Source organism: Pleuronectes platessa, chromosome 21 (assembly GCF_947347685.1).
Source record: "Pleuronectes platessa chromosome 21, fPlePla1.1, whole genome shotgun sequence".
NCBI lineage: Eukaryota > Metazoa > Chordata > Actinopteri > Pleuronectiformes > Pleuronectidae > Pleuronectes > Pleuronectes platessa.
In genome coordinates, this window is record NC_070646.1 from 11,301,160 (window position 1) to 11,326,035 (window position 24,876).

General features: G+C 47.9%; 1 protein-coding gene across 1 annotated transcript in view; it reads left to right on the forward strand.

The window, feature by feature from the left end:
* The window catches only part of bahcc1b (BAH domain and coiled-coil containing 1b), a 62,590-nt gene that overhangs the window by 28,554 nt on the left and 9,160 nt on the right, over positions 1-24,876 (forward strand). Inside the window, exons 3-19 of the mRNA XM_053413558.1 lie at positions 1,876-2,034; positions 6,154-6,264; positions 6,536-8,566; positions 9,295-9,406; positions 9,939-10,126; positions 11,084-11,224; positions 12,309-12,499; positions 12,769-13,138; positions 13,884-14,837; positions 17,911-18,077; positions 18,872-19,008; positions 19,333-19,437; positions 21,711-21,789; positions 21,935-22,124; positions 22,223-22,390; positions 24,111-24,275; positions 24,560-24,795. Coding sequence (XP_053269533.1) covers positions 1,876-2,034; positions 6,154-6,264; positions 6,536-8,566; positions 9,295-9,406; positions 9,939-10,126; positions 11,084-11,224; positions 12,309-12,499; positions 12,769-13,138; positions 13,884-14,837; positions 17,911-18,077; positions 18,872-19,008; positions 19,333-19,437; positions 21,711-21,789; positions 21,935-22,124; positions 22,223-22,390; positions 24,111-24,275; positions 24,560-24,795 — 5,504 coding nt within the window. The remainder of the gene's footprint in view (positions 1-1,875; positions 2,035-6,153; positions 6,265-6,535; positions 8,567-9,294; positions 9,407-9,938; positions 10,127-11,083; positions 11,225-12,308; positions 12,500-12,768; positions 13,139-13,883; positions 14,838-17,910; positions 18,078-18,871; positions 19,009-19,332; positions 19,438-21,710; positions 21,790-21,934; positions 22,125-22,222; positions 22,391-24,110; positions 24,276-24,559; positions 24,796-24,876) is intronic.

The following is a 24,876-nucleotide window of genomic DNA, read 5'->3' on the forward strand; positions in this document are numbered from 1 at the left end:
CCCCTCCCCCCTCTTCCTACATGTTTGTTATGATGACAGAAAGTGAAAATGTCAAGACCTAAAGATACGTTTGAGAGAGAGAGAGAGAGAGAGAGAGAGAGAGAGAGAGAGAGAGAGAGAGAGAGAGAGAGAGAGAGAGAGAGAGAGAGAGAGAGAGAGAGAGAGAGAGAGAGAGAGAGAGACTGGCAGTTGAAGGCACTTGTGGTTGTAAGGGCGTCAGGTCGTGGTCGAGGTGAGAAGGGTACTCTATGAGTGTGTGTTTGTGTGTGTGTGCGTGTGTGTGTGTGTGACTCATGCAGACTGTTGTGGTTGTAGTAATTGTCTCTGATGTGAGGCAGAATTTATGGGTAACGACCTAACCCACCAGCATCTCCCTCCCTCCCTCTCTCTCTGTCTCTCTCTCTCTCTGTCTCTCTCTCTCTTTCTCGCTCTCTCTCGCGCTCTCTCTCCATCCAGTGACTAATTACCTGATTCCCTGTGGATATGTTTCCTCCTTCCCCTACAACATGTTCGGGTTGTTCCACTAAATGAGAGCATGCTGATAAGCGGAGTTACATTTTAACGGAGCCAAACTGAAGTGAGCCCGTTCGCTCTGTGCGCTGAAACTGTTGCAGGGTGAAATTGAACCAGTGGAACTGGGTTTTTACTCCAAGCAGAGCTATTTTAAATGCGACTGGTCAAATCTTCACCAGTTACCAACAAATGATTCAAACATAAGGATAAATGGAGCAACCCCAGACTTCATATATTCTAATCTTCTGTTTTAAAGTGTCTTGTTCTCTTGCACCGAACTCTTGACACTTTCCTCGAATTATCCAGAGTGGCTGTATGTGAGAACGCAAATGTTTGAGTTAGTTGCTCCCGACGTTTTCCAGAACCTTCCCTTCCAGCCCCCTAGTAAAATTTCCAACTGAGCCCATGTGAGAATACAGAAGAGATGGTGTGTTGGGGGTGTTTCTAACACACATGACACAAAACTGAGAGAAAGAAGACAAGAATAAAAATACCTCAGGATGAAAAAGAGTAGAAAACGTACAGATCACAACCACGAAGATGTGAAATTGGAAAGACAACAAGATTTGAGAGCTTTTGGTGATAAGGGCCGACACAGGCGTCAATGTGCTGTGAACAAAAACACCTGACTGTCTCCAGCATCCTCTACCCAGGCGCCACCCTTCGCCTTTCGACACTTTGCCATCACGGTTAACATATAAAGCTAATGCTGCCGAACAGCAGTAAGCGTTCAAAAAGCAGCCAGCCAACCGTCTCAGGCATCAGGATATGTTCAGATCAGATTTCGAGGCCTTTTCCTGATCATCATTTTAACTGCAGTGTGAATGCAGCTTGGAAGGATCAATTTCTTTGGGGCAGGTCCGGAAATTTCATTTTTCACAGCACAACTCTGTAATATTAACACCACCCAGATCTGCCGTGTCTCACTTTTGTCACAGCCTCAGACTCCTGCTGGGTTCTGAAAATGTTATATTTAAGTGATATTAAAACAATATTTTGACTCTCTCTGGGAAAATGTGTTTCACCACTGATGTGTATCGTAGTTTGAAGATGAATATTACCGAGGACAAGAGTCTTTTAAAAATGATATGTGCATGGAGCCTTATCAAATGTGTGAAAGACAGATTTCCATATAAAGGGGACAGTCGTCGTTTACACTTTTGCTGCTCAGGCAGTTTGGCTGCACGTGTGCTTTTTCTCAGTTTAACTGTCAGACTCTAGAGCCTCTCAGTTCTTCTTCTGTGGTGTCGCCCGCTCATTTGCACCTCGGCGGTGTCATCCCCACCTCTTGCTCTCCCAGAGCCACATGTAATGAGCGAGCACCTCTCTAACCTCCAGCCTCTCTCTCTCTCTCCCTCTCAGGTGCTTCCTTCATGGGTTCCTTCCTGGCCAGCAGTCTGGGGTCACCGCCTTCCCACCCTCCTCACCCGTCAGGACCTGCGGCCTCCCCCTCCTCCCCCTCCTACAGGGCTGGACCCCATTCAAGCGCTTCCCCTATATGGTTCCCCCATTCGCATGAAGGTAAGAAGCATGCACACACACACACACACACACACACGCACACACAGAAAGAGGAGGCAGCCCAGTGTGTGCGGGTCTCCGGTTAATCCAGGGTCTTGGTTTGGGATTAGATTGAGATGGAGCCATTAAGTGGTTTAACCAACACTGAGCTGAGGCCAAACACACACCGCAGTGATGCCTCAGATGGTGCTACTTATAGAAACACACACACACACACACACACACACACACACACACAATTCTGTCTGTGTCAACAATAGCAGCCGTTTGTGGCTTTGTGTCTGTGGCTGTTTTTTAGTTGTGAGATCAAGCATGACACTATTAAAACTGGTGAAAAGAGAGAGAGAGAGAGAGACACACACACACACACACTGATACATTTGAAAAACAGCGTCATTATTGCAAGTCATTTCCAATACACTTCAGGCTCGTATATTCTCTCCGCTCTTTTCAGTCAATCATCTCTCACCCCCCCCCCCCCCCCTCTCTCTCTCTCTCTCTCTCGCTCTCTCTCGCTCTCTCTATCTCTCTCTTTTTGGGGTGAGTTTTAAGTTTCACGAGTTTCGAACCCCAGCCCCCCCCCCCCCCAGACACACACACACACACACACACACACACACACTGAAACTTACCCCACTTTCAACCATGCCTTCCCTCTTCACCGCCCCCCTCCCCCTCTGACCGCAGCCCCACCCTCAGGGCCCCTTCTGGGCTAACCGACCTCCAACGGCCCCCTTCCTGATCAGACACACACAGACACAGACACACACACAAATGTGCGCATCCACATGCATCATGTCCTCTTTCGAGTGTTAACCGTTTGTGGTCTGAGCTTGACTCACTTATCTGGCCCTCTCAGGTATGCATGTGCATGTCTTTCCGTGTGTGTGTGGGTGTAAGAGGATTTCACTTTTGACAGCGAGATGGATCTAGACAGATAACTCCCACAAAAAAAAAGACTTCGACAGAAACACAGGCTTCCGCCACAGGCTGTATTTCGCAACAAGCCGATGATAACGGTCAGAATCAGAATTTCACGTCCCACCAGTTTTTCATGAAATGTGGACGAGTGAACAAAGTGTGTCACCCCGGAAAAAGCATTTGAATCCCCCAGACGTTGTTGCCGAGGAGTTACCATGCAGTCAACTTTCAGTACAGCTATATTTTTGTATTTATTTAAACACAACCAGCTGTGTGACCATAGTTCCAACAGTCCCTACTCACCACATTTGGACAAGTCATGGCAGGACAAGCCCTGGTTTGATCAATAACAACAGTAATGACTGCATTCCTTTCAGGTGAGACACTGTCAGCATCCTGGTGTTTTGTGTGATGAGTCACAGGAATGACTGACGTTGACACTTAAATTAATCCATCATTAGTGGCATTAATTGGATCTGTGCTCTCTCTGCCATTAGGCGGCTGGGGGAAAAAAGGCTTCTGACTTACCCTACAGCACAAATCAATTCTTCAACCTGTCGAGTCCGTACATTTTTCACTTTTCCACCAGTCACATGATGCAAAATCAAAGAAAATCCAACTGCGTTGGTTGAAAAATGTTGTTTGAACTTTTAAATATGTTTTAAAATTTGTTGCTGAAGAGGTGTACACATTTAATTTGGGCCAATAAGTCAAACGCGCTGCCTCTCCTCCACGGAGACAGGACCCCTCCCAACTGCCGCCCACATCTCAGATTAAGGCCCATAGGACGAACTCATAAGTGCCGTGTTCTTACAGAGAAACCTCTCCTGACGCAGCTTTAAAGCATACCAGAGTTTTTTGCTTGTGCAACTGCCTCATTTGCAGCTCATGGAGCGATAAATAGCAACAGTTAAGCCCTGAAAATGAGCACTAATGTCGCCCGGAGTGACTGTCTTAAATCAGATTCATAGGAGTCTGAGGCAGGACTCCAACGAGAGAGAGAGCAGCAGCAGCAGTGGCGAAAAGAGAGCAAGAATGTGTGTGTTGGTGTGTGTGTGTGTGTCTGTGGAGAGGGAGAATGCGTGTGTGTGTGCGTGTGTGTCGAGAGGGAGAATGCGTGTGCCTATCAGACAGATTTTGTGTCTGTGTGCCTCAGCTTTGATGTCTGAACACACAAATACACGTGCGTGCACACACTCAGACGCACGTACGCGTGCACACACACACTACAAATGATTGTTTTTACGAATTAAAGCCAGGGAGCTCCTGTAGGCGGTCTGCCAGCTGGCCACCGTCCAGAGAGTGGAGCCTAGCCAGCACGGAGAGAAGAAACCTGGCTAATACACACACACACACACACACACACACACACACACACAAGTCACACACTCACTCAGCGGACACACACACACAGTCACAGACGAGACATATTCAAGAGGAAAAGCACACTTGTTTGAAAAGCAGCACATATTCTGTCTCGCACACAAATAGTATTCTATTTCTTTCTCCTACTCTCCTTCTCACACGCGCACATACACACACACACACACAAACACACACACAAACATACACATCTACACGCACACACAGCTATCCCGTCACCCGCTCTCCGTCTTCCACACCTGTCCTTGTTTTCCTCTACTGTCTCGTGTGCTCTCGCTCTTCTCCTCACCTCCCCTTTCCTCTGTTCTCTCATCTCAGCCATCTCAAAGCTCTTCACTTCCCTTTCACTTCCTCCTTCATCTTCCATTCACACACATACACACGCACACACACACACACACACACACACACACACACCTCCATACGCCTCACAGCAGCACCAGATTGGAGGCTTTTCATATCGACAGCCCTGTCGTCTCCTTTACTTTTACTCCCTCTACTGAGTATTCAATCACTAGCCTCCTCCATCCCTTCATCCCTTACTTCCTTTCCTCTCTTTTGTCATCGTGTCCCTCTCTGTTATCTTTGTTCGCCTCTTCTTCTTTCTCATCTCCCCTCCCCACCCTCCCTCCTGAGTTTTATCACTCATCATTACCCACGGGATTGGCTTTAGATGGCTGATAGAGCCTTTTGGCTAATTGTCGCCATTTAGATTCACTGGTTGTTAACCAGTCAGAGTAATCACACACACACAAACACACACACACACACACACACACACACACACGCACACACACAGATACATACACACCAACACACATCCATGCATTTACATTACGGCCTGAACACGCAGACACAGAGTGCCACACACACATGCTGGGAGCAGTGAGGGGGTGTTGGTGGTTTTGCAGTGTGACTGTGGAATGCGTAGGATGAGTTTTTATGGAGTGCTGTTTACTTTGGCCACCACCGTTAAACTTTTAACGGCTGCCAATTAACGGGCCGGCAAGGACACTCTGTGGGGCATGAAACCAGCTGCTGGAGAACACACGTACACACACACACACACACACACACACACACACACACACACACACACACACTGACACACACACACAGATATACACAATCCTAGCCTTTTGGCCCCATAATGTATTTGTATATTGAGCTTGTGTGTATGTGCATGGTGACTGGTGATTTTGCAGCCCCCCCACCACCACTCATCCAATGCCCCCTCTATCAAACCACCACGACGTCCCCTGCACACATACACACACCCACGCTGACCCTCACCCATCCATACAGCCTTCCGGCCCCTATCAACACAACCACCAGGACCTCCTCCATTTCTCGATCCCACGATACAGTTCAACGTCCTTGAAGACGAGGAACAGAGTGGAACGACCGTTTACCTCCCAGTGACCTCCTGGGAGAACTGTGTGTGTGTGTGTTTTGAGTTTCGGGGGTGGTGGTGATTCTTCATACTATTTGTCTTGGGTTTGGGAAAAAATGTGTTTTTTAGAAGAGCAAATTCCATCCAGTTAAATACTGCAAACACTTGGCAGTAGCTGTCGGCTGTGGTTTTTGTCACCACTTTGTCCACTGTAAATAATGTCAACTCCTGCAGCGTGTTTGTGCAAAAAGTGCGTTTATGGTGAAAGTAGCACTAACTGGCCATATTTTTTTTCTGTGTTTTCCAAAATGGCCCTATTCCATGATAGATTGTACAGATAAACTGTTTGTTTAGAGGGGCTGCTGAATTATCAACACTGCAGCGAATCATCAATTCTTTCTTGCTCTTCCTCGCTCTGACAGGGTACCCCAGCTATTCAGGAAGTCTTGGCTCTCCTTTTCTCCCCATGAGTTCCCTGGATCACCATAGCAACGGTCTCTATGGACAGCACCGCTTCTATGAAACTCCAAAAGGTAGGTGTCCGTGTGTGTACCTATGTCACACACTGGAAACATAGCTTAATATATATACTCTCTTAAAATGCCTAATGAGCACTCACCACAGGAGTAAAAACTAGCCTTGTCTTCAAGCTGACGTTTTCTTTTCATCGTCATTTATTTCCCCCCAGATATAAGATATAAAGTTATTTATTTGAAACTTCATGAAAAGCAGCTAATGTTCAAATTGCTCGAGATCATATAGTACCTTTAGCGATTCGTTTGACGTCTTCTTTTCATCTCCCAGATCACTTCTACCTGAGAGGCCTTCCTCCCCAGCCCCCTTTGCTCTCCACCAATCACAGCCTTCCCCCTTTGTCCAGGACTGCCCCAGGCCACCCTCTTGGCTCTTGCAGCCGAGAGATGGACAATGGGGGAGGAGGGGGGAAGAGCACCAAGGATGTGGGCGAGAAAGGGTTGTCATCTGTGTCGAAGGACAAGGAGCGATCAAGCAGCAAGGAGCGACACCAGGAGAGCAAAGACAAACAGCATCAGCTCCATCATCACCACCTTCATCAGACACACTCTGCCACCACTCCATCGAGCTACCACCACCAAGCTTACCCCCATCCTCACCATGCCCTTCTTCCTCACCTCACACCCCAGAGCAGGGAGGAGGAGCACAGACACTCTCTGGAGCGACACAAGGAGTACAGAGACAGTGACTCGGGAAGCCAGGGGACAAAAAGTATGACTGCTTGTAAACTGTCCAGTGGTTCAGGGTCAGAAAGTGGCTCCGGAGGAAAAGGGGGAACGATGAGCAGTTGTAGTGGTGGTGGGCTGGGCAGGTCTCCATCTGGAGGTGGCAGACGGTGCTCCAAGGATGGAGCCATAAACGGGGAGATGAGGATCAGTGAATCCTCCACTTCCTCGTCTGAATGTATGAGACGAGGGTCGGCTGCAGCAACAGCCATCTTGTCAGCTCCTACTCCCCACTCTGTGGCCTCCTACTCAATGCCTCCTCCTCCCCCTCCGCCACCTCCTCCTCATGCCTTACACATGGGTGCCACAGTCACAGGAGGGTGGATACACCACGCACATAACCACCCTCATCCTGAGTTTTACTGTTCCCCTCTTACACTGACGCCCTCAAAAGATACCACTTCCGCCCCTGGAGGGTCTGGCAGGGAGGCGAAAGTCATTGGCCCAACATATTTGCCGACAGTTGGGCCCCTGGGAGACCTGGCAGCCCCAGAATGTCGTGGTTCAGGAGGAGGCGGGAGAAGGGGAGATGATAAGAGTGGAGAAGGATCTTATGAAAGTCCCTCTCATCACCTCAACCGACTAAGCAGTTGCCAGAAGAAGGACAGATCCCAGCCACACCAGCAGCAGCTGGGATACGGAAAAGCAGACAAACCTCCTGACTGGAACCACCAGACACAGAACTTCCACAAACCCAACTCCAACATGAACTCTCAGCCCGAGCTACGGTCCTGCAGCCTGGAAAGATCTTCATCCATTAGAGATATAGAGGTTGTGGATGATGTTTACCGACCCTCACACCCACTAGATGGCCAGGGGTCACACCCTGCCGCTGGACAGGGCACTTCCAAGAATGGCTCTGATACAAGCACTCCTCCCTTTAGGGACTGTTCCCGCTCGAGTCCTCATCCAGATGGGAAGGTGGGATCAGGGGCTCAGAGGGAGGGACAAAAGGTTGCAAGGATAAGGCATCAGCAGCATAGCAGCCATGGAGCAAGTACAGATGAAAGGGCAAGAGACGGAGGTCAGACGGCACCTTCCTGGGGGGCTCGAGAGGGCAACCAGGAGGACCAGAGGAAAGGCTCCCATCATGCATCAGTTGGTAATGGTGAAGTAAGAGGGCTCAACAACCGAGCTTCAATTAATGACCAGCCCCATTCTCAACCCCCTCCACCTCTATCCCGTTCCACGTCACACACCACTGAGGATGAGGGCAGTGCCATGAAGAACCTAATGAACTACAGCTCCCAGCAGCCATTGCTTCTGCCACAGCGGAGCCCCTTCGGAGGCCTGGGCTGCCTCAAGCAGGGAGAGAGATCAGAGAAGGGGGACAGAGGAGGAGCTAAGCGAGAACCTCTGCAAGACCCGCTCAAACAGTCGCTCCCTCCTCGCCGGGGCCCCACTAACGAGGGAGAGAAAGGTGACAGAGGTGGGAAAGAGTCAGGGGACGCAGGAGAGGGGGAGGTGCGGCAGCCTCCGGTGGGTATTGCTGTTGCGGTAGCCCGACCACCCCATCGTTCCCCAGACAACACCCCTGGACACAGCAGACAAGGCAGGGTGCTTCCCAGCATGAAAGGTCAGACATCATTTATGCTCCTTGCACTGAAAGTCAATTAATGCTATTTCTGTGCTTTAGACTGCATTATGGGAAAACCCCTAAGCTGCACACTTAAGCCATTAGCTAATGGTGTAGTACTGCCTTTTAATATCTTTCATTTGTTGTTGACACTTACTTGCAGATAGCTTCAGTCGCTCAGCTCACCATAATGCACATTCAGTGAGACATTATAAGAAGGCAGAGCTGCTGATTTCTGCATGCACAGTGATTGTCAAAGGAATACAACAAACTTTCCTGAAATTCACGTATACATGTAGCAGACACAGACAATTATGTAAACTGATAAAGACTTCCAGAGCGTTTGGCGAAAAGGGCCATTTGCTGCTTTAAACAAACATACCTGATTTCTGCAGCAGAACAGACATATCATGTTCAGCCTCATGCATGCTCTACTCCACCACTTGCCCAAAAGTTCCGGACATTTCCATGTTGTAGTGAACGCGTCTGATCTGGACAATTCTGGCTGCATTGGTCAAATATGTGGTGGCAAACTCCAAAGTTCATGTCTCACAACAAATGTTTATCTGTGGGTAGACTTTTTAATTTTAAAGGGCCATAACATCCAAACTTTTGAAGATGCAACCAAACCTTCACATCGGCTCTTGAAGTACCCATGTTTGAAATAGAAGGACACTTTTAATTGGTGAATGACAGTAAGTGTAATTACTGTTGTACTTGTTATTCAGGGGTGTCTCGCTCTGTGTATCCTCTTGGCCGGGAGGCAGAGGAGAGGAAGAGGATGACAGAGGAGCAGATCAGCCTTCATCATCTGGACAGAGACAGAGAGCTAATCATCAGGTACTCTTAAATGCATCAACACATGTGAACATTCACCAATAGGAGCACACACATGCATCTCTTCATTTTTTTTCTTTCTCGTCTGATAAGCTGCAGTTCTTTTATTCTCTCCCCGTCTGAGGCTGTGCTTCTCTTTTCTCTCGTCCCCTCACTCCATTTACTCTTCTCACCCTTTGATGTGGTATTTCCTTACCCACTCACTCTCTTTCTTGCCCTCTCTCTTTCCCTTTTCCGAGATGAGATGTGGTGCATTAATATTATGGAGACTAATACAAATCGAGTCTCTGAAGTATCAGGCTCTTGTTATGTAGTCATATTAAGGGAAGAAAACATATAATGAGAACTCATAGACCAGGACCAAGATGATGGCTGTTCCTGGTGCTATCACATTTCATTTATTTAATGAATATAATGGTGGTAGTGGTAATGAAGATGACAATGATGAAGATAATGATCATAATGATGGCGATGATGACAATAAGAGGGATAATCAAGATAATGACAAAGTTCGCCCTGCCTACCGCCATGACAGGGAAAACAAGGATCGAGTGGAGTTCGCCAGGATCCACCCTTCTAGTAGTTGCCACGGTGACCTGACCTCCCACCTCCTGGTTCCAGCCAACCAGTTAGGGCCGGACCCTGCTGCACACGCTCACCCAGCTCACCACCACTGGATGCAGAGGACGGGGAGCCCCTCCCTCTGGATGGGGCATTCGTACAGTGAGTAGAAATCAACATAAGGATTCTAACTTATGTATGTGTTTCACAACAAGTAAAAACTAATTTGCTTCATACATAGAATATGTATCTTTAATCACCTGACTTAATCACCTCACTTTCATTGGCTTCAGTCAAGACCAGTGTTTTTATCATTTTGTTAAAATCACGTGAGAATAACTCTGGACGGTTCCTTTGACTTCATGTTGATGGATGTTTTCTTTTAACTGTATTTTGTTCAATCATGAGTTTACTGTTAATAACAATGAATACAAATGTTTATTTATTTATTTCTAGGTAACATTTTCTAATTTAATTATTTATAATACTATACAGTATATTGCTTCTTCAATGAATAACAATCATGTTATAGCCACAAAGAAATATGTAAACCACGTAGAAGTGAAAACAATAGAATGGCACTCTTCAGAGCCGATGCCACCGCCAAGGCCCATCAGTCCCATAAATTCAATCAAGCCTCACCAAATTTGCTCACACTTAAAGATATCAGTCCCATTCATAAACCTGCATTTTGTTTTCATTAAGATCTCTACACTATCCCTTTAATATTTGGAATAACACTCTATCTTGCAATGTTAACAAAAGCGGAAAAAGAAAATCCTGGATCTGCCCGCCTAATCAAAATCTGCTTCAAAAGCAAATAGGTTTTTCCTTATTTCACAGCCGCTCACCAAGTGTCTAGAAAATCGCTTCAATATTTTTTGCGTAATCCTGCTCACAGACAGAAAAATGGCAGTGAAAACATAACCTCCTTGGTGAAGGTAATAACCTCTTGGCGGAAGTAAATAGCACATTTTCTCACAACTCCACATTATTCGTGTTTTCTGTATGCATCCCAAGATTTACCCACTTATCCACAACAGTACCTATTGAAGTAGTAAAATAAGTATTTATATGTGGCATCTATTTGACTTGGTTGGGTGTATTTCTTTTCTCCAGGTCTAAGCCATGTTGGAATGAGCCCCGGCTTCCCAACAGGTCTCCCCGGCTCTCTGCAGCCCGTCTTGGGGTCACTCACCCAAGACCCTAACTCTACGCTGGTGGTTCTTCCGACAGAACCGGGGCCTCATCATCATCTCGGTACGCTAAGCAGTCTTTTTTATAACAACTCACACTGACAACCAGCAGAGCCTGTATTCACCGCTGTCTGCCCGTACTTAACTGCCTCCCCTGCCTCCCTCCTTCTCTCCATTTGTACCATCAGAGCTGCTGCCATTTCTCTCCCAGAGTTTTAGTATCATTGGCTAATCATAATATAATGCTCAACTAAGTCCCTCTGTCAGTGGGGCCGTGTTTTATAGCTTCGTTAATGGGAGCAGCTATTCCATTGCCCCCTCTGCATGTGCCCAGCGTTATGCAAACCATTTTAACTGATATCCATCTCTCTTGTGGTGGCACACTGGTGTGTTTGGACTGGACTTTGTCTAAGTGTGTGTGTGCGTGTGTGTGTGCGCGCGCATGTGTGTGTGTGTGGACATCTTAACTTAGTTGTGTTCATGTCTGGAACACCATGAAACATGGCTCAGTGTTAAAGGTTGTGTTGTACATCTCAACCGTTGCTAAAAAGAGAAAAGCGCGCGTGTGTGTGTATGTGTGTGTGTGTGCGTGAATGCTGCTTTGCAAACAGGCTGTGAAATTTAATTATCTCCCGCCTCCCTTGCCTCGCTTCGTGGGAGTTCCTGCAGAGAGGGGAAGTGCATCCACTGAACCCTTCCCCTGGGAAACATTAGCCCACTCAGGCTAATCTCACAGAACAAAGGTTCCCAGCGACAAGGCAGCCAAGAAGGGATGTGTGTGTGTGTGTGTGTCTGCCCGAGTGTGAGTGAGTTTACATGTGTGCGCATCTGAATTCATAAGCACTTAGGGCGGGGTTATGAAGAAAGTCTGTGTTTCCCTGCATAGACAAACACCATTATTAGAAATAAAAAGGGTTAAAAAAAGGAGATTGGTGCAGTGTCCAGGATTCGCTTATTGTGCCTGGAGCCAATCCCAAATATTAAGATGGTCACCTTCGGAATGTTCAATGACTATTTTTTACATTTCCTATGCTAATTATTTTACTGCTTATTTAATTCAAAAGATGAATGATGGGATTTGTCAATCAAAATTACTTTCTTCCTAAAAGGACATCACGTTTCCTCTCTTTCCAACTTTCTTCCTCCAGATGTTTTGGAGCAGTCAGGACTGTGGCCTCCTGTCTACGGCGGCCGCGGCCCCCCTCCTCACCTGCAGCATCACCCTGTCTACTCCCGCTCCTCATTCCTACGGCAGCAGGAGCTGTACGCCCTGCAGCACCAGCAGCACCAGCAGCAGCAGCGAGTCATGGAGCACATGCAGCGCCACACCATGGGACAGGTACAACTAATATTAAAATTTAAAACTTGTGAAATACTGTTGCTTTATTATTGTGAAACTGTGGGCAAATGAGAATAAGAATTGTGCAGAAATATGAAAAATCTCAAAATCTGTGTTAGAAAAGGTTTCAATGTGTAGTTATGTTGCTTTTGAACCACTTTTACCTTTTTTTTCATGTTTTTTTCTGTGTTCAAATAACTCTCAATAGAAGAACTAAATATTTAAACACAAATCACTCTGGTGTTAACTCTCCTCGTCCTTTTTCACAGAGAAAACACGACGAGCATCCCATTACGATAGAAGACTCTCCTCACCAGTCTTCCCGCAATGCCTCCTCATCCTCCTCCGCCACCTCATCTCATGCAGCCAAGCCCTTCTCTCACACTCCTCCTCCACCCAAGACACTCACGCCTTCTCCGGGGATGTGTCCCTCCAGCCGTCACTCGCCCTGCTACCACTCCCCGTCCAGGCGGCCGCACCCGCCGAACCCCCTGACCCCAGCTCCGAGCCCGGCCGCCGCGGCTCCCCGCTCCCCGGCGCTCAGCCCCGCTCCCTCGCACCTTTCCAAGGGGCTGGAGAGGGGCAGCGACAGAGGAGAGGGACAGCCGCCTCAGGACTACCCACAATCCCTAGAGCCAGGTAGGAGACATGTATAGGCTGTGCCAGTCATACAAAATTATTTAAAGACAAAGGAATAGAGGGATGGGAAAAAACGATAGAAAGACAAGAAAGAGGGAGTGGGTTGGAGGCTGCTGGAATGTAGGACTCTTTGAAACGTGGTATTCTTTTGATTTAGCAGAATTCGTTTGAAGCATAGCTTATCCCTTGAGTGTGGGTCTGTGCGTCCTTGAGTGTGGGTCTGTGTGTGTGTGCAGTTTTGTTTTGTGTTCAAGCTAAAGACAGACAGCGGGCGGGTCGGCCGTTAAGGTCAGAGGAAAGCATGCGGGCGCTCAGTGTGTTTATGTTTGACCTGCCAGTGCGCACGTGTGTCTGAGCTGACATGCGTGTAGTTAGACGAAGGTCAATGATATCCTCAGATAGAGCCTTCTTATCCTTCAGGGGTCCTTGAGAAGTACAGGTGGAAGGATATGCAGGATATGCGTTGTCAATAATTAGAATGCAGGGGTGACAGGGCCGACATTGCAATCACAAGAAAACAGCAGGGTGTCATCAATAACACATGTAAATCTATACACACATGCCCACTGTATACATATTATGCACTACCTACTTATACTATGCATACACATGTGCTCTGTGTCAGTGTATCATTCCAGTTTTGAGGTCTGACCTAAAGACAATGGAGATTTTCTGTTTCATGCAGACAAATCAGGTTTTGTGTCAGAACACAAATTAAACCATTGCTCCCTCCTCTTCCCTCCAGACTTGCCACCTGTTTACTCCTACCCTCCGATCGCCATGGGTTACAAGGCCAGGCCATCACCTGCCGAAGCCAGATTGGCTGAACAGGCCACGGTGGAGGCAGAGCCAGCAGAGCCCGACTCCAAGTCCCACCCACATCCGTGCCACATCCAGCCTCTCACAAAAGAAGAGGAGAGCAGGGAGGAAGAGGAGGATGGATCGAGAGACTGTGAAGTGGTGGAATCTCAGAGTGGAGTCGCAGAGGAAGAGGAGGGGGAACGGAGGGTGGAGAAGAGAGGATGCTCTGTCTCCGAGCCAGGGAGCACGATTTCTGGATTGCTGCCATGCCCTTCCCCGGCTCCAGTCCCAGATCCAGCCAGCCCGGCCACAGCCACGGGCAAAGCCCTAAAAGTAGATCTCTCCCTGGGTTATCCGGGCCAGAAGGCCGGCCTGGAGGAGCCCCAGCTATCCAAAGAGCAGGAGGATGATAGGGAGCATGGAAAAGAGGACACGGGGGAGGAGGAGGAGGGAGAGAGAATGGAGCCCGACACAACAGAATGTATCGTCTCTGTGCCTGGAGAGCCCAAAGAGGAGGAGAAGGGGGAGGAAGAGGAGGACGGGGACAAAAATGGAGAGAATGTAGAGGTGGCCGAGGATGAGGAGGAAGTGAGAGGGATGAGTCCCGTCGAGGACCTGGCGGTAGTCCCATGTAGCTCACCTGCTCCCTCCCCGGCCTCCGACCCCTTCCTGCCTCCCTTAGCGAGCACGGCCACCCAGCTCCAGGGGGCCTACATGTGGAGCCTGGAGCTGCTGATCGCCGCCGCTCTGTGCGCCACCAGGGATGCCTTGTACCCACCCACACCTGTCAGCCGGGCCCCGAGCCCCCCACCCAACAACGGCATGGCGATACTGGGAGAGCTGGCCGAGCTGGAGATTCAGCAGAGGAGCAGGCAGAGCACAGAGAAAACCCCTGAAGGTGAGAGGAAAATGCTCTTTTTTTTTCTTCAGCTGTGGCCCTCGGACATCAATAATCAAAGTGGTTTTTGACATTTTCTAACCACTTCTGAAAGTTTATAACATACACCCCCCCCCCCCCCCCCCCCCCCCCCCAGTATTTATGTGTTTCCTTTCATTGCATACACTGCACTGTTGATACTGTCTTGTTAGAGGCAGCAGGACTAAAACGCACGTGAAAATTAGATCAAGGAAAAATACAAAAGAGCGGTTACCCTACTTCTTCCTTGTCTACACAAGCACATGCGCACACACACACACACACACACACACACACACACATACACACACACAGTGAACCAAAAAAAGCTTCTGGGAGATGTGCAACCCAGATGTGGAGACGGTGAACTCACTCATTAACCTAACACACACACACACACACACACACACACACACACACACACACACACACACACACACACACACACACACACACACACACACACACACACACACACACACTAACTGTCCTGCTCCCTTCCTCAGTGCGGACCTTCTATTCTTGACCATATATTTCCCTCTAGAAAGGGTGTGTGTGTTATTGTTTTGGGGGGGGGGGACACAATGGACAAACACGCGGAGTCTCAGACACCAGCCAGGACACACACACACACACACACACACACACAAACACACACACACACACACACACATACACATACACACTCTGCCCAGTGTGTCCCCCAGGCTCTGGCGTCTTGCTTTGCTAATTTGACCCTTTCTTTTAAAACACTTCTCCTGTAAGCGCTCCTATTTCCCCCTCGTCCCTCTGAGAGAAAGTGTTTTTATTTATGCCAGCATCAGTGTGTGCATGCTCGTCTGTGTCTATCTGTGTGCACGCACGTCGCTGTGTGTGTTGTGTGTGTGTGTAAGCTGTTAAGTAATCCCAGATGAATCCCTGCTCTCCTCCATCAGAGTCTATGTGTCTCTCCACCAGGCTGCCTGCTCCCTGCCTGCGCCTCCTCCTCTCCTCCTCCCTCCTCTCCTCCTCCTTCTTTGTAATTTTTTTCCCTCACTCACTCGCGTCTCCTGCTCCTTCTTTTTTTTATTAAACCAATGTAATCTTGTGTGTAAATCCTGCCTCTGCAAGCCTTGTTGGCGGAATTAATAAGTGTAAAAATCATAAGTCGCTCTGCAGCTGTCTGTGTGCGTGTGTGTGTGCGTGCAATGCAGAGCCGGGTGAGTTTGCATTTGTTTATGTGTGCACGCACGTGGTTAGCATGTGTAATAGGTGTGAAATCAATAAGTCCTGTTGTGGCATGGAAAACGTTCTCCAAATTGCAACACATTTATTTTAAAGCCGCTCGGGCCTCGCCGCAGTGTGGAATATTATTAATGCAGCTGATGGCGTTTTTTGTCATCGTGAATGTGTTTGGGAGATGAAGCCGATCCCTGACAGATGCATTTATGCCGCTCCTTGACGTGGAAGGGTATCTCAGCTGTTCACTGGAGATCGCAATTACAGATTAAGGAATCAAGAGATAGCCCCCCCCCCCCCCCCCCAGTATAAGTTAACACGATTACTTCTTACATGCTTACAGACAGAGGGGCTGTATGCGTCACAGTGTTCTTTATTCCTTCACTTTCACTTTATATCGCAATTTTAGCTCCATAAAAGTTTCTTCATGGAGTGTAATGATCACCAGGCCCATATCAACTGGAAGTGTTTTTAATTTTACTCCGCTGTTTTTGTATCTCCCTCTGAAATCCCCTGCGCCGCCTCCCATTACATCCTTCACCCACTTTAGAGACACAGTATAGTATCACTGTGTCGGTGTGTGTGTGAGAGAGATAGAGAGTGAGGGCAGAAAGTATCAATCGATTGTGGCCGTCCTCCAGGATACTAAACTCGGTGTAGTGATGTCAGCGGTGATGTCATCCTGTCAGGGGTAATCGGAGCGTGCCATTGGCTCAGAGGTCTCGCGGATGAGAAGCCACTGACCTCTGCCAGCCGGGACAGGACAAAGCCGCACGTCTCAGATCCTTCCCGCTCTCCTGGTGCTCTCTCTGGAGTTACCTCTCTCTCTCACATCCGTTTCTTCCCTTTCTTTATTTTTTGTTCTTCATCCTTCCTGTCCTCCTCATTCTCTCACTCCGCTGTTTGCTGCTTTTCTGTTTCCATCTACCACTCAGATATGCAGGTTTTGAATATGGTCAGATATCACTGTGTGGGCCTTGCTGCTCCAGTGACACCTCTCCTCCTCATCATCTTCTTCTTCTTCCTCACCTTGCCTCTCCTCATCCTCTCCTCTCCCACTTCTTCTTCTTTTTCTTCTTCCTCTCCTCTCCTCTCCTCATCTTCTTCTCAGGCCTCTTTTTCTTTTTCTTCTTCTTCTTCCTCCTCAGCTCTCCTCTCCTCGAAGGGAGAAATTGGCTTCCGTCCATGTCCATAATGACGAGATGGAGGAGAATAAATAGATAGCTCAATAAACACTTTGCTTCTTATTGCTTCTCCTCCCCTTTACTTCCATCCCCCCTTCATCTTACTGTGTTGCACTCCTCCTCCTCCTCCTCCTCCTCCTCCTCCTCTCTCCTGTCTGTTGTTCTCCTTCTCTCCAATACTCCCTCATGCCCATGTCTGCGCAGCTCAGCGAATGTTGTAGGTGAATGTGTGTATTCAGAATGAGTGTTTTGTTTGCATAGTTGTGAATGTTTACGTGTGTGTGTGTGTGTCACTGTGTGCGGAGCATCTCATGAATATTCTGTTTCATCTGCTGTTGCTGTGACAATGACAGAGTTAATGTGTCAGTGACAGATGTAGAGATCGTTCTACAGCTTCAGCCCCCCCCCCCCCCCACACACCTCTCAGTGTGCATGTGTGTGTGTCTGTGTTGTTTATGTACGATTAGGCGCGAACACAAGTATACATCAAATAAACTACCCACCTAATATCATAAATATCAACACTTTTCCCATGCACAGTTTCATCGCTCCAGGAAATAAATCCCGTTCAGGCGCTCAGTATGTTTTGTAACGCGGTGTCAGTCGCTATGTGTGACGCGCCAATCTGAAACCACAACAATCTCTCCGTGCAGGTGAGGACATGCTGACCTTTGACCTCCACAGTCTGGCGACGCTGGCGGCCGCCCGTGCCCTGGAGATGGGGGGATGCGCTGAGGATGTGCGGGCGGACCAGCAGTGTCCAATCAGGGAGAGGCTCAACCTGCGCAGGAAGTGCAGCTGGACGCCTCGCCACGAGCCGGTGAGGTTTTTACCCGATGTGTATTTTGTGTTTCCAAGGGAAACATAAATCATGCAAACCGAAGTGAACTCAAAGTGTTGAGTGGTGTTGGACAATGGACTCACACCTCATTTGTTTAGTTTTTACTAAGCTTAAAACAACAAACAAGATACAGAGAGTAACTTCTCTGACATTGACGATTCTACATTTTAAGGAAACTTTTATTTCAGGTGTTTCCACAAAGCATCCGTTGCTTATTCTCTGTGATGCAAATTTTGCTCAAAGGTCTCCTTAATAATCTTTATTTTTTTTTGTAACTTACATTACTGTGTGTTGACTTACACTGTATAAATAGAATCTGTTCATTAGTGACAATAAAAAGTATAGCTACTAACTAAACACAATAGATATAATGCATTAAATTAATAAATTGTTTATTTTTCATTTGATTGAATCCAACAGTTTTGTGTAAAAAAGTTTGGCAAAATATAAGTATAAATATATATTTTCTTACTTCTTGAAGATGTAGTTATATAGATAGAGAACTCTTGAGAATATTCCAGCTTGGAGCTCTTGTGCCTTCTCCCAGACATCTTTGCCTTTAAGGTCGGATGCTGTTGTGACTTGTGAGTTTATGGTTACAGGAGACTTAAACAGGCTGCACAAACATCAGCTGGTGACTTCATAAATCCAACGACTGTTTAACTCAGTTTGTTTTCAGCATTTAAATATCCTCTGTTTTGTGTGTGTGTGTGTTTTGGTGTGTGCGTTGGTGTGTGTCCTTGTGTTTGCGTGTGTGTGTGTGTGTGTGTCAGGCATGCCCAGTGAAGGGCTCCATGGAGACAATGGGAGGGGAGGAGCTGTCCATGCGTGTCCAGCTGGCTGAGTTACAGCGCCGCTACAAAGAGAAACAGAGAGAACTGGCCAAGCTACAGAGGAAACACGACCACCAGTGAGCAGAGAGAACGCACACACAAACACACACACACACACACGCACACACTCACACACACACACACACGCACACACACTCACACACTTCTTTTTGTCTCTATTGAATCATGCATTCCAACATTCGCAGTCCTGCTGTCATGCTGCATCCTCCTGATTTATCAGGACTTGCTGCCTGCTCATACCTAATGCAGTTTGTCCTGTAGCCGATACAAGTTTCCTCCTGATTTCTCTCGCTGTACTGACTGCATCTTTGATCTCTCGCTCCCTGTCCCCCCCCCCCCCATCTTCCTCCTCCTCCTCCTCCTCATCTTCCCCTCTGCAGTAGAGAGGAGACGTCTCGCAGCCCTGCCCGCCGGGGGCCTGGCCGCCCCCGCAAGCGCAAGTCCACCCCCGGCCCAGCTGCTGCGGAGAGTTCCAAGAGACTCAGGTCAGTGCGCTGATGTTGCGTCAGTATAATCAGTGTGATTGGCAAGCCCCGCTCATTCATCCTGATTTCTGTTTGTGTTCTTAGTGAAAGGCACGGTTGATTTTCAAGAAGTTCTTCTTCAGCTGAATTGATTCAAATGCTCTATAGCTGATGATTTGCTTGATTGGGCACTGGAAGGAGCCGCTCGCACACACACACACACACACACACACACACACACACACACGCGCCAAGTGGGTTATGTGATGGAAGCTGTAAGCTGGGTGTGATTTTGAATGAGGGGAGGTAATGGAGATGAGGCCTTCATTAATCATCATTAATCACTTTTAATCATATTTATCACTTGCATTGATCATGTCCTGATTCCCTGTGGACCTCCAGCATATATTAATACAACTGGACAAAGTCCCGATGTACAGTTATTACAGTGATAAACGACTGCACACCACCCCCGCCCGCTGCAACACACAACCACACATTATTTAACACCTCAGACGTGCACACTCTCATGCTCGCACACACATTCCTGCACACACGCACGAGTTGCAAGCGCACACACACTCACACAAAGTCAGTATTCAGCGGCTGATAATGATAAATGTGTTTTCTCATGCCGCCCCACCTCTGTTAGCATGTGCACCCCTCGCCTTGATAAAATGATTAGAGAAACTCAAGGTTTGTCACGGTTACCGTGATTAGAAAGCGCTAATGAAAGTGACACTGAAAGGCTTTAGTCATACACGCTGGTGCAGCTCACATGCACCCAGACCTTGTTTAATTAGCAGAGATGGTTGCTGGGCGCGTGAGCAGCATTTATTTTGCTTTTAACAAGCGTTCCTATATCGTTTGTTTATACTTTCATCTACTCGTGAGAGTTGTGGGGTGAAATGAAAGAGTGTGAGAGATGGAGAGAGAAAAGCAACCTTTCCAAACTCAACCAACATACATAAGCGGCTTTCAGCCATGCACTGAACTCTGAATAATGCCCTGGCATTCTGAGTGAGAGCCTCCGGACTTAATCCCAAGTTTCCCTGGCCAGTCCCCTTGTAAAAACTCTGGTGAATGTCCGAATGACTGAGCCCATGTGAGAACACAGCAGGAGATGCTCCGGAGAAGTCACCTCGACCATGTGGGCGGGTTGATGATGTTTCTAACCAGGGACAGATGCAAAATGGAATGTGGGATCAGGAAACAGGAAAGGGTCTTCCCCCGAACTGGGCCAGACTAGAAGTATGCACTGGTGAAGATATAATGACATGCACGCTCACTGTACTGTAGGTGAGGACGTGACATGGTGCAAATGTAAGGGTTTAAAAGCTCAGAAGGGTTAGGTAGAGGGATTACAACAGACAGATGTGACAGACTAAATCTATCAGATTCTTTTAAAAATATAAGTAGATCTCCTTGGCTCTTTCTCCTCTCCTCCAGTCTCCCCTCGTCTCATCTTGTCTCATCTTCCTCTCACTTCCTCTCCTGTCCTCTCCTCTTCCTCTTCTCTCCCGGGAACAGAGATGCTGAAAGCCAAAACTTCCCTCTGTGGGAATATCGGATTCACCTGCCTCAGACACAGCTGCTAACTGAGTGTGTGTACAGAGTGTTTATGTGTGTGTGTGTGTGTGTGTGTGTGTGTGTGTGTGTGTGTGTGTGTGTGTGTGTGTGTGTGTGTGTGTGTGTGTGTGTGTGTGTGTGTGTGTGTGTGCTGGCTGCCTGTGGTGTGAGAGAGTATGCATACAATGAAGGAGGGAGAGAGAAAGGGAGGAGTAGTGTTCAATAGAGGTTAGTGTTTATCGATTGAGCCCTGAAGCCCCGGTCAACGGACAGACTCCCCCGAGACTGCTTCATCTTTCTCTCAGTCTCCCTCCCTTCCCCCTGAACCATTCCCCTCCTCCTCCTCCCCTTCATCTCTCTCTATCTTTTTCTCTGTCTCTCCTCCAACCCTCTCCTTTAACACCAGATAATTCTCAACCTTTCATGTGGTGATTCAGCAGAGTTTCATATTCGCACGGTTGCTGAATATTTCGGTGTTTGCCGTCAAACTGCGCAGACGGTCGACAGGGCCGGTCTCATCAAAGTTACGAGAAAGAGGGGAGAAGTGGGAAGGGAGTGAGAGAATGGATGAACCCAGCAGAGGAGAGGGAGGTGAAAATAAGAGGAGAGCGGCAGAGTTACGCAGAAAATCGTCCTTGAGAGAGAAAAGAAACGTGTGATCAGATTAATTCCGTATTGTAACATCTTATTAAAGTGTGTCTCTGCTGTGCTTTTATGTTTTCTAGGGTTGAGCTAAGTTTGCTGGAGGAGAAAGACAGGAAGAAAATGTCCAATCACAGCTTGAACAGCCTCAGCGCTGCCCAGGTCAGTCGCTGTGCCGCCTTCCCTGGTTCCTCCGCACACTGACAACCACTTCCTGCTGCTAATGTTTCTTTTTTTCTCCCCTGGATGTTTTAATTAGCGGAAAAGAAACTAGTCAATAATTAGCTTTCCCGCTCTCCATCCGCAGATGAAAGCTTGCTGTAAGCACAGAGGGCGGCCCAGCACCCTGAGCTCCAGAATGGCCCGGCGGGTGACCCAGCTGAAGCAGAAGGCCGCAGCCCAGCGCGGCGTGTCGTCAGCCGGCCCGCTGCACTGCAGAGGGGACCCTGGAGAGGAGGAGACGCCCAAGAGTCACTGTAGACAACAAGGAGGCAGAGGTGGGGAGAGAGAGAGGGAGCATACAAAGTATACACCCACGTGTTGTTCGTTAGGGGGGCAAACCAGAACTAAACTCTTTTTCCTGTGGATCCATTAGACCCTCAGCAAGACTGGGCAGCCAGGCAGACGATGAAGAGGAAGAGGGGCCGGAAGCCTAAAGTGTTGACCGGTGTGGACTCGCACAGAGTCCATCACAAGGACGGCCGGACCTCTGACAAACAGGGAGTCAGGGAAGAGAAGAGTCACAGTGAGAGCTCCGAGCACGGTGAGATACTGTTCACAACATAAACACACACACATACATCCACCCACCCACACACACACACACACACACAATATGGTTTTGTCTCAATATGCAGACTGCTGCATTTTCGAGCCAAACATGAATCCTCAATAAGGGAGCTTGGCTATAAAGAATGAAAATGAAAGTTCATAACAGATCTACGGCTTTTAATTCAACCATAACTGCGGCTTGTGAAACCATAGAATGTCTTTATGATTAGGTAGATACATCTGTTTACACGTGGGCGACTTGCTTTTGTTCCTATAAGAATGATTCATCCAGGGAATGGAGGGATTCGTAAGTAAGGAGGAGTTTTTTTAAAAATAAGATCATTTAAATCACTCAATGTAAAGGTGCAGGTGTGTTTTAAGGTTAGGCTGAGCTTAAGTTAAGGGTTAGGTCAGACATAGCGATGGTTGAGTGAGTCTCCAGCAAATGAATGGAAGACAATGGAACATGTTTTTAAGTCATGAAAACAAGGCATATGTGTGTATGTGAAGCATCTGAGAGTGTGATGTCTGCCATCCTCTGGGGACCTCCTCTCACTTCCCGACTCGTCTGTCACACCGTTAAAACCATTAACGACTTGCCACAGGCACGCTGCACGGCCACTGGTGCCCTCAACACTGTACGGTAACTTGAGCCATCTCTGGTCCTGGTCAGAATGTCACACCCTCTCCCTCCTTTCTTCAACTCCCCCAGCCTCATGAAAATGTCCTCCGCTGACGTCTTGAGTCGAGGAGATACAATTACAGAGAGGAAGGTGTCGATATGAAAGTAACGAAACTTAAGGGACAAAATGCTAGAATCTGAAATTTGTGGCACGGAGGGAAGTAGCTTTGTGCGTGTGCCTGCATGTGCATGTGCATGTGTGTGTGTGTGTGTGACTGAAAGAGAGACTAGGGCATGGTGTTGACGAGAACGCCATGTAAGTGACAAGTGTGTCAGAGACGTGTCAACACCCGACACGACCCTCACAGTCAGCGACACACAGATGCCAATAACAGTCTGTGTGTGCACTGTGTGTGTGCGTGTGTGTGTGTGTATATGTGTGTGTTTACAGCTCTGCATATGTGCACCGCGCATCACTGCAGTTAAGGAACATTATTGTGGAGCCATTAAGGCTGGAAGGAAGGACAAAATACACCAGTAAATCACTGACCAGATTTACATGGACAACCATAAGCCCACCATTGACCTTATTCTCAATGAGACATTATTTTGATTACAGTGTTGACATGAGTGGCTAATAGAAGGTGCGTCTCTGCTGTGGGACCTGCCTGCCCTGTGCTTCCACCTGCATACATATGCAACCTTAGGTAGGGAGAGCAGCATTTAAAGACTCCCAGGTACACAACAGAACAGGCATCAATGGTAACAACAGGACATTGATTAAGTGGTGCCGGGGGGGGAGGGGAGGCAGGGAGCAGCGGAGGAAAGAGGAAGACCGCGCAGCCAAAGCAGTTAAGATAGAGCGTCCTGGGTGAGCATAATAACTGTTGTGGGCTGGCGCTGAGATCTGCCACTGTCAGTCGATGCTCTGGATCGTGGCAGAGCTGCACTGACGCTGCGCTTCATTTTAGCCACAGGCGCTCGAACTGAACTTTATGCTGGAGGAATATTGAAAGGTTACCATCAATACATCCTGTCAAGTGAGTCCCCAGGCCTCCTGACCGATCATACTGATGTTGTGATTCCACAGAGGACGAGGAGGACGGCAGCTACGACAGTGACGGCGGTGACATCAAGATGGGCTCGTGCTCTAGAGAAACTCCCACGCACCCTGCTGGGATTTCACCTGGCTCCTCACAGTCAACCAAGCTCCAGACAAACCAGAGAGCCAGGAGTAAGAGACCAGGGACCACAGGTGAGATCTATTTATGTATTTCTTATATTTATGTATGAATGCTGCTTTGCTATAAAAACCATGTAACTTTACAATTGACTACAAGTGAATGATACCTTTATTTACTTGGGGTTCAAAGAAATCTATGTCTCCTTTACTTAAAAAAGTTGGTTCAAAGAACAGGAAAAGGCAAAAGCATATACAAATTTGACCTTATATTTGACAAAAAGTCTGACCATATTTAATCTAATAGTAGATGTTGACATTAATATGATCAGATTTTCATTCTTTTCCTCCAACCTCAGGCATGGAGGGCATGTCCATTACAGACCAGCGGACAGCACTCAGAAGAGCAAGCCCCTACAGCACAGAGAGGAGACGCCAAGACCACCACAGGAGTAAAAGAGCATCTCTGCTTAGCTGGGGACTGTCAGCAGTGGGCTGCAGCTTTGGGGACGGCCGGGGGAACCAGACGCAAGCCAACAGGACCATCAAGGAAACCATGAAGAAGACCCCGGGAGGACAGGGAATTCTGGGGAAGGTGAGACATTGCTGAGCTCAGACCATGGCTATGATGAAATCAATGATATTACTTCATGTTAATCTCTGGAGAATCTGGAGG